The 12,902-nt window shown below is 40.4% G+C and overlaps 1 protein-coding gene across 2 annotated transcripts in view; it reads left to right on the top strand.

Annotated features, from left to right (window-relative positions):
* The window catches only part of ACVR1 (activin A receptor type 1), a 124,146-nt gene that overhangs the window by 99,789 nt on the left and 11,455 nt on the right, over window positions 1-12,902 (top strand). For both annotated transcript variants that reach the window (XM_057746048.1, XM_057746049.1), the window contains 3 exons: window positions 590-736; window positions 7,291-7,566; window positions 11,443-11,640. In XM_057746048.1, the coding sequence (XP_057602031.1) occupies window positions 590-736; window positions 7,291-7,566; window positions 11,443-11,640 (621 nt within the window). The remainder of the gene's footprint in view (window positions 1-589; window positions 737-7,290; window positions 7,567-11,442; window positions 11,641-12,902) is intronic.

Genomic DNA, 12,902 nt, shown 5'->3' with positions numbered 1-12,902 from the left:
GTCGATCTCCTGCACAGCATTGTGTGTGTGTGTGTGTGTGTGTGTGCGTGCGCGCGCGTGTGTATGTTAATCCTTCAGAACACATACCTCAAACTTAATAGTCTCCTTTGTGAAAAATATAAGTGCATATGTAAATTCACAAATTTGGACTCCTGGGAAATGTCTATGTTGATCCTTTATGAAGGGAAGGAATCAAGTAAGCTATTCAGTTTAGCCACATACACACTTTTTGGCTTTCATCAACATCAAAATCTAATAATCTGTACCATTTTCTAAGTGTTACTAACTTTCATGTGCTTTTACAAACCATACGTGTTTCATACCTTTTAACAGAGGAATGTAAATGTAAACTTTGTAATTATCAGCTCATTGTAGAAATGCAGACTCGGAGAGTGTTTCATTTGATACTACAACGAGGTGGCTGGGAGAGCCACCTTATTTTTGGATGTCTTTACAAGCAAAAGGTTGTGGTATTTGTGTCCCTAAGTTGTGTTTTTCCATGGGAGGGGTTAAGAGTTCCTGGCACAAAGTTTATTGTCTACCTGTCCTGTCCTGCTGTCCAATGTCACCTCTGTGTTACTTTCCACAGGGAAAGGCAGGTATGGTGAGGTATGGAGGGGCAGTTGGCAAGGGGAGAATGTCGCTGTGAAGATCTTCTCCTCCCGGGATGAGAAGTCATGGTTCAGGGAAACAGAATTGTACAACACTGTGATGCTGAGGCATGAAAATATTTTAGGTAAGTACAAAAATAATCCCCTCATTAATTTTTTAATGCCATTGCCCTCTCTGATTTTGTGTGTGTGAATTCTCAAGTCTTTTCTGAACGGTGACACAGGGACCATTAGCATTTATACAGTGTTTAATTTTCTTTTCACATGAATTTCTTGTTTAGATCTGCAGAGAAGCTAAGTTTGAAGATTCTCTGGATGATGAAAAGGAAATTGTTACTGCTAAGTCTTCCTCTGCAGGTTGTTATTTAAATAACAAAAATTTGCCCCATATTGTTCACTTCAAGGCTTCCTCCGTAGTTCTGCCTGCCCCACCCTTTTTGAAAATTTATTACTTGAATCAAAGTAAGAAAGATCTTTGGATGATTTCCTAGAGATTCATAGCTCCCAGGGACATCATAATTAAATGCACATTCCTTCAAACAAGGCATCGTTTTTTTTTAAAGCCCAAATTTAGAGAGGGATTTAGCATACATTTTAATTTGGAAACTAAATCTTGGAAACATTTGTGAAATATGTGAAGAGCCCATTGAAATACTGCTGTAGGAGTATAAAGGGTTAGGATATTCTTTTAGCTTGTTGACTTCTTTGTTTTTGAAAAGCTTCTCTAAATGAGTTTATACTAATACATATATAATAAATGCTGCCTGGAGTGCTGCTTTAACAGTGGATATAAAGTTTCGGTAGAATTGGAGTCTTCATAGACACTTCAGTGTGATCGTGTTGGCCACGTCATGGTATTGGATTAGGTTTGGCGTACAGGAAGGCCATTGCCAGAATTTATTTCTATCCCAGTACTGCCAGTTTAGTATTAAGCCTAAATAAGTGAATTTGTCTGCAAATCATGGTTTGACAGTTGTTCAAAGCTTTGCTTTGACAGTTCGGTGGTATGTTCCATCTCTGACTTGTCTCAGTTTCTGTTGTCATTTTCTCCCCTTCCCTTCCCCCTTGGGCCCTCAGCATCACCTAGTCCTCCTCAATTATATCATTGCTCTCGGTCTTCCCTTTCTGGTCCATTTTGCTACACTGAGTTATCTTCCACTGGGGAGCTGAGACGCTTCTGCTCAGAGTATCTTTGATGATTCCCACATTGCTTGCAACATTTGTGACTTCTGGGCCTGGCACTCCAGACTCCCTGTTTTGGGGTCCCCAGGGGTCTCTGCTACTTCCTCTACAAATATGCCCACGTGCAGCCACTTCCGTAACTGGTCATCCCTCGGGATTGCCGTGAACCGTCAGCTGTCTGTGCCTTTGTCCGTGTTGCCCTTGATCACCCACTGTCCCCACCCCACCCTCCAGCCACCCCTTCCTCCATCAGAACTTCTCAGTTCCCTTCCAGACTCTGAAAAGGGATTTACTTGTGCTTTTCTGCACTCCTGCACTTTGTACCTCTGCTGTGTAACTCTTACCACGCACTGCCGTGTGCTGCAGTTAGATGCGTGTGTGTAACAGCAATAATGACCAGTTACTATGCAGTGAGCACCGCTTTGTGTCATGTGCATTTTCTCATTTAATCTTCTCCGTGACCATAAGAGGGTAGATACTCTTATTTTCCCTGTTGTCACGGATAAGGTAACCAAGGTACAGAGAGGTTAGCGTCACCCAGCAGGTTAAACAATGGAGCTGAGTATCACACCAGATGGTCTAACTCTTAACCACGTGGTAGTTAGCTCATGGAATTGCTTCTTAAAGATTCTAGAGTCAGAGTGTGAGGTGAAAATTCATCTACAGTCAAAATTACCTTTAAATGTCCCAATTTTTCCTCCGACATTGGCACAGACTGAGGTTGGGTAACAGGTAAAGCCCTGGTTGTGCTAAAACCCGTAATGTACAAGAAATACTTATCTTTAAACAGGAGAGTTACTCTTAATGGGCAGGTGCATGTCCTCTGAGAAGCACGTGGGGTCTGAGACTCACTGAAGGAAGGGCATGTCCAGACATCCCCTCTTCTTGGGCTCACAGGCTCGTTGAGCAAATGCTCTGGATGTCGCCGTGCTATGCAAACAGTCACTTTATCCATGCTCTTGAGTTACATGACCTGTAATACCACTCCGAATTATTTCCATTGTTTTTGCTTTCACACCCAGTCCTGAGGACAGTTCCCTGCACGTGGTAGGGGCTCGGTAAATATTGATTAAATTGGATTTAATCATGCAGGAATTTTGAAAGTCACCTTTGCAATATGTTTCATGTGAGAGAAATTAGAAGTTCCCTTAGTGTGATCACAGTCCACTTATTACCTAATGATCCATGGAAATTCTGAATTCATGAGATCTTGTTACCCTCACCATAATTATAGCTGTAGGGATTAATTTTACTGTGTAGTCAGTCCTTTTAGTTGAGAAGGCTCGTAGAAATGTACCACCTTTTTTGGTTAAACTTCTTTCCCTGCTTTAGCAGTTTTTTGGATGTAGAGACTTTAAGGTTTTCTGTGATCATTTTCTTTTCTATCAAAAGAGGATATTACTTTGAATATCAGATCGTGATTTCCCCCACCCTTGAGTATCGCTAACTCTGTCCCCCTCGCGATACATTATTAAGTTACACACACACACATATAAAACTCTGGGCCCTCATTGTTCATCCCCCTAAAATTATATCTTTCCAATGACTAGTTTGGATTTCAGCTCTTCCTTCTGCTGTGTCTGGTGTAGAAGTCAACAGATAAGTAAATGATGGGAGGCTCTGTTTGGTGGTTGGAACAGTGTCTGGGAGTTTTGAAGCCTGTTTCTACTCTCAGCTCAATTAGAGGTGCACTGTGTGACTTTGGGCCAAAGTTCTATGTTTCTGAGCATCCTTTTCCTCATCACTAAAACCAGGGAAGTTCAGTTAATGTGAGTTTCACTCCAAAGTCTTGTCTTACACTCTTTAAAAAAATTATGGTACATATGATATCACTTCTATGTGGAATCTAAAATATGACACAAATGACCTTATCTACAAAACAGAAACAGACTCACAGACATAGAGAACAGACTTGCGGTTGCCAAGGGGGAGAGGGGTAGGGAAGGGAAGGTTGGGGAGTTTGGGATTAGCAGAGGCAAACTAGTATATATAGGATGAATAAACCACAAGGTCCTGCTGTATAGCATAGGGAAATATATTCAATATTCTGTGATAAACCATAATGGAAAAGAATATGAAAAAGAATGTATATATATGTATAACCGAATCACGGTGCTGTACGGTGGAAATTAACAGAACATTGTAAATCAGCTATACTTCAATAAAATAAAATTTAAAAAAAGATTATAAAAATTGATACAATATCCATTAATTTTACCATTTTAATCATATAAACGAGATTTAAGTCCATTCACATTGTGCAACCATTCCCACCCTCTATCTCCAGAACTGTCATCCTCTTAAAAGGTACTGCTTGACCATTTAGTCAGTCAGAATTTCAGACCAATTGGAATGGAAAGAAACTACCTGAAAAGATATGAAATCACAAAATTTGGGGTTGTAATTGAACCCTGAGCGATTTTGAACTATAATGGTAACCAGCTACTCTTGAACACTTACTGTGTGTCAAGCACCATATGAAGCATTTTACCTATAATAACTCTTTATTCTCACAGTAACCCTCCGAGGTACAGGAGTGTGCTACCTGCGTCTTACGAATAGGAAACCAGGGTGGTGATTTTGTGTGACACATGTGGGTTCACCCAACTCAGGATGCTGGAGCTGTGTGGGCGCTTGGTAACCTGGCTCCGGGGCCCAACACTCGCAACCCCTGTGCTCCCCGGTGTGGTGACCTCACTCCTCAGCTGTCAGAACTCCCCAGTGCCTGGTTCCCGTGAGAGCCACCAGTGAGAGGCTCACAAGGGCACTGCTTACCATACCTCATGTAAGATTTTGGGCCTTGTTTTAGTTCTTGAGGAGCCTGGGAGGATGACTTTGGCTGTTAGGTAAGAGGCTTTTGCCCTAATCATTTTCTCTCTGTATTATGAATACATTCAATGGCTGGGCCAGACTTCCAACATATGGGCACCTGTTCTGTCTCCACTAACAGTAGAGTGTTTTGACTCAAAATGGAAAAGTCCCATAAAAATGCTCAAGCATGTTGAAACAAATGTAGTTATATAGTTCACACTTGAATGGTAAACAGTTTTTTAAAAATCCTGCTTACTTAAAAGTCAGTTTTCTTGAAGGTATAGAGCATAGTTAATGGAACAGACAAAATCCTCTAAGAACTTGAGGACTTAAAAAAGATGAGAGAATAAACCATATTTATTTATTTAATCACTCAATCAGACACTGCTCTCCCTTGGCCAGAGGAAATCTGTAATGGCTACACAAATATATAGCAGTAATTTAATTTCTTTTGAGTGCTGTTTCTATAGTTTTGGATGTTCATTTTTGAGAACGTCATGAAAGTGGTTTAAAATGATAAAGTGGAAGCTTTTTAAATTTAAATGTAGTTCATTTACAATGTTGTGTTAATTTCTGCTGTATAGCAAAGTCAGTTATACACACACGTACTACACACACACATTCTTCTTTATAGTCTTTTCCATTATGGTTTATCTCAGGATGTTGAATATAGTTCCCTGTGCTATACAGTAGGACCTAGTTGTAGCAGAAACATTTTCTTTAGCAAGAATAACTAATGTCTGAGTCAGCACATTTTGATTGATGTTATGGCCAGCTAAGGGTTCTGAGAGAATCAGCTATGGGGAGACAAAGACAAGCTGGAGAACAGGGAAGAGTGAGAGACTAAGGCTGACTGTGGGGACCAGCTTAGAGGAAGGAGATCGAGACGGGGATCGAGGTGTGGAAGTGTTATTTGATTCACTTTACAGATGTCCCATGGGTACAAATGTCAGATTGTGTCTTCCTCTGGTAAAGGCCAGCTTATTTGGGGACAGGATGATGTGGTGGGTAAGAGTATGGGTCTGGAGCCAGACTGCTGAGGACCATTACTGACCTTAATGTCAGTGATGTAACCTACCCCCTTCCTGTGGTTGCTGGAGGACTGCGTGTCGGGTATTTAGAATTGTGCCTAGCACACTGCTAGTTCTCACTAATTATTAGCTGCTTCTGTTGGTGATGATGAAGTAGGGAACTTGTTTGATCACATTTGAATAAACGAAATCGTTTGTTCCCAGAGCTTTCCTATGCAAGGTATGGTGCATCAGAGCAGCTAGCACCAGATTTGGAGTTGGTAGCAGCTTAATAGCTGTGTGATCCTTGACACCTCCCAGCAGCAACATCATTATTTGTAAAATGAGTATAATGATATTTATCATTCTGGTCTGTTGAGAAAAATTCCGTGAGGAAATATTTGTGAAAGTGATACAAATTTTATATAAAGTACTTTATGTAAAGTAAGGCCTTTGTATGTATTTTCCTTTTCCTTTACAGGTTCACAAGTCATTTAATTCTTCAAGCTGTATTTGTCTTTAAAAAACAAGTCCTCATGTATTTCTGAGTCCCAAATTTCACTGTCCATATGGGTGTCCATAAGGTATAGATCTGTAATGCTAGGAAAGCACCTCTGTAGCAGAAAAGACAGGCACACACATCACCACTTACTTCATAGGTTAGGAATTGCCTCTGACTGCAAGTTCCTTCAGTGTGCTGAAAAGTCCCCTCAGAATGTCTAGAAAAATTTCTTCCTTCCTCTTTATCTACATCTTTCAATACCTTACTGTTTTAAAAAAAAAATCTTATTGAAGTATAGTTGATTTACAACGTTGTGTTAATTTCTGCTGTGCAGCAGAGTGACTCAGTTAATACATATATATTCTTTTTCATAGTCTCACTTCTTCAAGACCACTTCAGTTGTCACTTCTTGATGGAAGCCTGTTGTAACATCTGGCCTAAATTATTAGGATTCCCTGCTCTGGGCTCTTGTTATCCTTTGCACATATATATTACAGGACTTTTCACATTATATCATAATTCTTCCTTTTTAAATCAGTCTTCTTTTCTAGCCAGCAAACACCATCATCTTGGGTTTCCTGTGTGACTGACAAAGCGCATCCTAGGTGCTTGTTATATTTGATAGGTTCCTTTTTTAATCTGATGAATCAGTCAGTTATTTAATTTAAACTCGCCGCTTGATTTTACAGCAGAGACAATCCAGAGAGCCCAAAGGAGTTGCCCAGTATTACCCAGCAGATCACAGGCAGGTCAAGACTAGGACACAGGTGTCTAGGTTCTAGGTTTTGTGTTCTTTCTGGGTGGTTGATGCTTGGAATGTCAACAAGGGTGATCTGTGCTTGGAATGTCAACATGATGACGGGTCTGACACTATCGTTATGGGTAAGCACAGAGATGTTATTCCTATCTGAATCTTAATGCAATGTAAAAAATTTTTTAAAGGATTATTTACAATGGAAATGAATATGAAAATTTCCTATTAGCAGTGCCTTTTCAAGGTATAAATACATTATTTTTCTCTGTTGATGCCTCTGTATACCTCCTTTCATGGTAGTTGGTGAGGTCAATTCTTTTGGTTATAGGTGATCTCTACTGTATAGGTCAATATTTCTGTATATTAAAAGCTATAATGTGGATTTCTCACGTCTGTTAATTTTATTCTTGCTGTCTCCAGGTTTCATTGCTTCAGACATGACATCAAGACACTCCAGTACACAGCTGTGGTTGATCACACATTATCATGAAATGGGATCGCTGTATGACTACCTTCAGCTTACTACTCTGGATACAGTGAGCTGCCTGCGAATAGTGCTGTCCATAGCTAGCGGTCTTGCACATTTGCACATAGAGATCTTTGGGACTCAAGGGAAACCAGCCATTGCTCACCGAGATTTAAAAAGCAAAAACATCCTGGTTAAGAAGAATGGACAGTGTTGCATAGCAGATTTGGGTAAGTTTTAAAAAATATTTTTAAATTACTGTTTTAACTTTTGTTATGTTCCCTTGTTTAGCCAGGTTGCATCTTTTTACCTCCTAACACTCTGTTATGAAAAATTTGAAGCATGCAAATTGCAAGGGTTTCATGGTGAACACCTGTATATTTACCACCTAGATTCTCCCATGAGCATTTTAGTGTTATCACGTATCTGGCCTCCATTTATCAATGCATCTTAATCTTTGATACATTTCAAAGTGAATTGCAGACAGAAGAGCCCTTCCCTCCAATGGCTTCAGCATATACCCACTGTATCATTCACTGGAGTTCTTTGTTTACTTTTTTATTTTTCTTTTCAGGTAAAATTTACATTTCACATGAAATGCACAGATCTTAAGTATACACTCTCAGAGTTTTGACAAATGCTGTAAAATCCAAATCCCTGTCAAGATACAGACATTCCCATTACTCTAGAAAGTCACCTCCTGCTGGTTCAGTCTGTTCCTGCCCCAGCCCACCCTGAAAGGCAACCAGTACTGTTGCATTCTGATTTCACAAGCCTTTACACAAAGTAGGTACACAATTAAATAACCTAGAGAATGAGTTCGTCTTAGAAATGGTTTTTAAAGTAGTTCTTCTGTAACCAAGGCAAAATTATCCATCAAAGAAAGAGGAAAAAAAAAACCCCTCAAACCAATTTACCATTTGCCCTGCTGGGATATCTCATTCTTATGGTGTTAGAATGATGCTTAATGTAGCTTTAATTGCATTATAAATAAGATTATTTTCATTTATAGTGGCATTCTCTGTAAAACCTATTCATCTTAGACCCCTAGAATACTGGCTGAATAATTACGCTAATGAGAACTGAATTGTAATATTGGTTATTCATTTCAGTGGACTGTTGAGGATGCTCACTCTACTTGAATAAAAAATGGTTTATCTTATTTTCATATCATTGTAGTTACTGTTACACTGATAAAGGTTTAGGTGGTATTAGCTCTAATTACATAAATGATAAAATTGTTTTTAAACACAATGGACTTGACAATACCAGGAAAATTTATTTCTTTTGAATCCCTTTAAAGTCCTGTGTCCATGTTGAGAAATTATTTTACAGTGTTTTCCGAGTATGAGAAGGCCGTGGCCCTAATGTTTTTGTTGTGGTGAGTTGTGGTGTAGAAGACTTTTATGGCTGTGCCATGGCTTATGGAGCTAAGGTGATGTGAGTTTCCCAATTACTGACCCAGTATTTTTGTGCAGGTCTTTTCATCTATCTATCTACCTGCCCTAAGTGCTGACCTGCTTACACTCATGGCAAGGGTGGGGGCTTAGCAAGGGGGACTTCAGTGTTTCACACTGTGCCTTGTACTTCTCTACTGTTTGACGCTTTTATGATAGTGTGCTTACATGTTACTCATGTTACTAAAAGTCATGTATGTCCACCTCACACGATTCTTGTAAGATTCAAAAATTTTATAAATGCTTGGCAAATAATCATTCAAATGGTAGCTGTTGTTAGAGGCCAGGGGAAGATGGACAGACTGAGGCAGCTGTTGGTTTTGGTTTATGGAACTTGGGGGGAGTTTGCAGCAAATCCAACTAATTAATTATTTAATTACATTTATTTCAGCCTACAGTCTTCCAGTTGGATTCATGGTTTCATACAGAAATCTGTGTTAAGGGGTCATTATTCAGGGAAATAGATTGGTAGTACAGGAGACAGCTCCTGTAAGACCACACTTTATATTAATTTTTTACTTTACACCTAGAAATTAAGGATCACTTGTTAGAAATTGTTTTATTATTAATACTGCAAAACCACCAGTATTTAAGCAAAAATGCCAGTATTGTATTTTCCTAACTTTTTATTATATTGTAGAAAAATTCAAACATAAGATTGAAAAAATAGTATGATGATCATTCATATCCACAACAGCTAGATTCAACAGTTACTCAAATTTTGCTAACTTTGCCAATTTGCCAATTTTGCTTTACCTACATGCAGGTGAGTGTATATATTTGCAAGTTCACTTGAAAATAAGTTGCAGACGTCACAACTCTTTACTCCTCAATACTTCAAAATGCATCCCCTAAAAATATTTCTCTTGCATAATCAGTTTATCACACCTAAAAGTTATTGATTATTCTTTAATATCATTTAATATCCCTTTTTGAAATTTTCCAGTTTTTCCGAACAAGAGTTGAGGCACATTGCATTTGTTTGGTTTGTCTCTTTCGTTAGTGTGATAATTATCGATTATTGGGAAACAAATTACCTCTGAAACTCAGCAGCTTAGAATAACACAGATTTATTATCTCACACAGTCGGTCAGCAGTCTGGGAGCAGCTCAGGTCTATGGTTCTGACTCGGGTACCAGTCAGGCTGTCAGTCGGGGCTGCAGGCATCCGAAGGCCTGGTCCGGGCTGGAGGAACTTCCAGGTTGGCTCTCTCACGTGGCTGTTGACAGGAAGTTCCTTGCCATGTGCTTCTGTCCACCGGGCTGCTTGAGTGGCCCCGTAACACTGTGAATGAAACCAGAGAGAGCAGATAGGAAGCCATATGCCTTTCATGTCCTAGTCTTGAAGATACACACACTTTTCCAACCACAATCTGTTTGATAGTCCAGCGCACGCTCAAGGCATGGGGAATGGAGTTTCCCCCTCGTGAAGGAAGAAGTTTCAAAACCTTTGTGGACATATTTTTAAACCACCACAGCTATTATCTCTATGCTTTATTTAAACTGCACCTTTTTTTATATTCTGTTATCTCGACGCTGTGGTTCTGGAAATGGTGGAGGGGCATATATGATTTGGGAAATGTTGACAGTGGCCATAGAATCTTAGAGTTGATGATAAAAATAAGGGAAAGAGGAACCAGTCTGATTTAGTCAAATGCAGTTGCCAGTATCTTTGGCAATTCTCAAGGCTGAGACAACATGCGTGCTATCTCCCTGGCTCTATATGGAGCCATCATCCCACCCACCCGAAGCCACGGGGTGGGAGGAGGGCAGTCCCCATAGATGACTTGAGGGATCCCCGTTGGGTTACAAAGGTTTCCCGTGGCCTGCTTGCTCCACTTTGGCAGTTTTCATTATTTTGAGTGTTACAGGAACCATTTTCAGTGGGTCAGCATGTGCATCAAAAAGCAATTCCGTTCTCAAATAAACCATGCATGTATCTATTCCCCTTGGTCTGTGAGACATGCTGGGTCTCTCTAATTGGCTGAGGAATTCTGAAATGAGTCATGGTTAAGATAGTGCCTCAAAACCACTTAATGTGAGAGTTGTGCTTTGAATTGAGGGCCAGCTTAATGTTTTCTGTACACGGGACTGTAGAGAAAGGCCTGTAGGTTTGGTCCACGTTACTGTTCAGAGGAGCCAGACGCGTGGCCCTTTGTAGAGACGGAGCAGGGCCGGGAGCAGTCGGCCCTTTGGGTAGTGGTAAATTATACCTCAAAGTCCCTGCCTCACGTGGTTTGAAATTTGTGTTTGCAGACTAATGGGAGCTGTGCTGGAGCTTGAGAGCCTAATTTACTCCTTGTTAAGCCACTTCGAGGCTCCCATTTAAGAAGTGAGTCTGTTTTCCTGTGAATTTCGAACACCGGCCTCATGTTGGTTTGGTGTATTAGTTTATTACTTACCCAAAACTTTTTGTCTCTGAGGGTTCGTATAGTAACCTAAGAGACTCAGCGTGTTTCTGGCATCAGCCCTCGTTCCTGCTGTCACAAAAGTCATCGCAAGGGCACCCCAGAGAGGACTCTGGGTGTAATGCGGCAGTCACCATGGCCGCCACAAGAGGGCGCTGTTGGTTGGGGTTGGTTTAAAATTCTTCTGCAGCCTCTTGAGAGAGGAAGGGAGCGGATTGACGGTGCCGTCTTCTTCCCTTTAGGCCTGGCAGTCATGCATTCCCAGAGCACTAATCAGCTCGATGTGGGGAACAACCCCCGCGTGGGCACCAAGCGCTACATGGCCCCCGAAGTTCTCGATGAAACCATCCAGGTGGATTGTTTTGATTCTTACAAGAGAGTCGACATTTGGGCCTTCGGACTTGTCTTGTGGGAAGTGGCCAGGCGGATGGTGAGCAATGGTAGGTACCTCATCTCATATAATATTGTTCTTGTCTGAGTCCTCTTGGTTCTGCTACCTTTTAAAAGGGCACAGGGAATGTTTAAGTCCACATTGTCCCATGAGTCATACTTGGGAAGCTGTCGGCATTTATCGTTGATTTATGGCTGGTAGGTGGAAGGTGCGTACTGGCAGTCTGTTTCAGCTGCATGAAAGAAAACCGTGGTGGAAAAAGAATATTTCTGCAAAAGACTAGTTATTCCTTGTTTTTTTCTTTGTTTTTTTGTTTGTGTTTCCAGTCTACCTTTTATTCTTCCTTCCTCCATCCTCCCTGTTCTGGCTTTCTTCCCATTGTTCATCCTCCTTTGCTCTTTTCCCAAATGAGGTTTACCATGAGGAGACGGCTCAAGGAAATCTAAGGGCGGATTTTGCTATTGTAGATATTTTTACTTCTTAAGTTTGGATTATTGAGAAAAGATTCAGGTTGCACACTCAGCATTCACTCCTTTGTAAGAAGCAGGCTGTACCTGCTTAGTAAGTGAAGTTTACCTGAATAGGAAGCTCATGCTGGTCCTCTTACAAGTACGTTTTATGAAATGGTGTTGCCTTAGCAGCTAGGGAAACATATGTCTATCGATAAGTTTTATTCTCTACAATGAACCTTCACCTCCGTCTTCCAAATCAGCCACAAATACATTGTTGAACTTTAAGCTCACTGTATTCTGAAAGCACTACATATCCTCATTCAAAGAGCACATGCCCCAGCTACCCACAAAGTGATTACGGCAGAATCTCTCGAATCGACTAAATCGACCTCTTCATACCTTCACAACTGGCAGTCTTATTTCACAGAGATGTCTGAAATTGTTCCAAGAAAATGGAAGCAAATGCTATATATTTAAATTACTGTTCGTTTTCAGGAGATACTTTACCCTCATGAGACTCATTGGAATCCTAGATTTGAAGTATTAAAGAAATAATGCATGCAGTTGCTAGCATGTGTGCTCCATCCCACCTTCCACTGATATTTTCTTGTAAGGACTGAAATTCTTAGGGCAACCATAATTTTCAAGAATAACACAACCAGAGGATAGGAGGTTCTGTGAGGGAAGTGGAATTGGGGTAACATAACAGGTTTAGTGTGCAGTCATTTAAATTGGCAGGCCTTTGTGGTAGCTTTCTTTCCTCCCTAACAGCAAAGTGTGTTTGCTTTTAATAATTCTCTAAGGGTATCAAAGCCCATGTTTCAGATGAAACATAAACATATATGCATTGTATCCTGAC

The sequence above is a fragment of the Hippopotamus amphibius genome, chromosome 8 (assembly GCF_030028045.1).
Source record: "Hippopotamus amphibius kiboko isolate mHipAmp2 chromosome 8, mHipAmp2.hap2, whole genome shotgun sequence".
Classification (NCBI taxonomy): domain Eukaryota; kingdom Metazoa; phylum Chordata; class Mammalia; order Artiodactyla; family Hippopotamidae; genus Hippopotamus; species Hippopotamus amphibius.
Note: the sequence above shows the minus strand (reverse complement) of the source record. Positions and strands in the feature narration are given on the sequence as shown.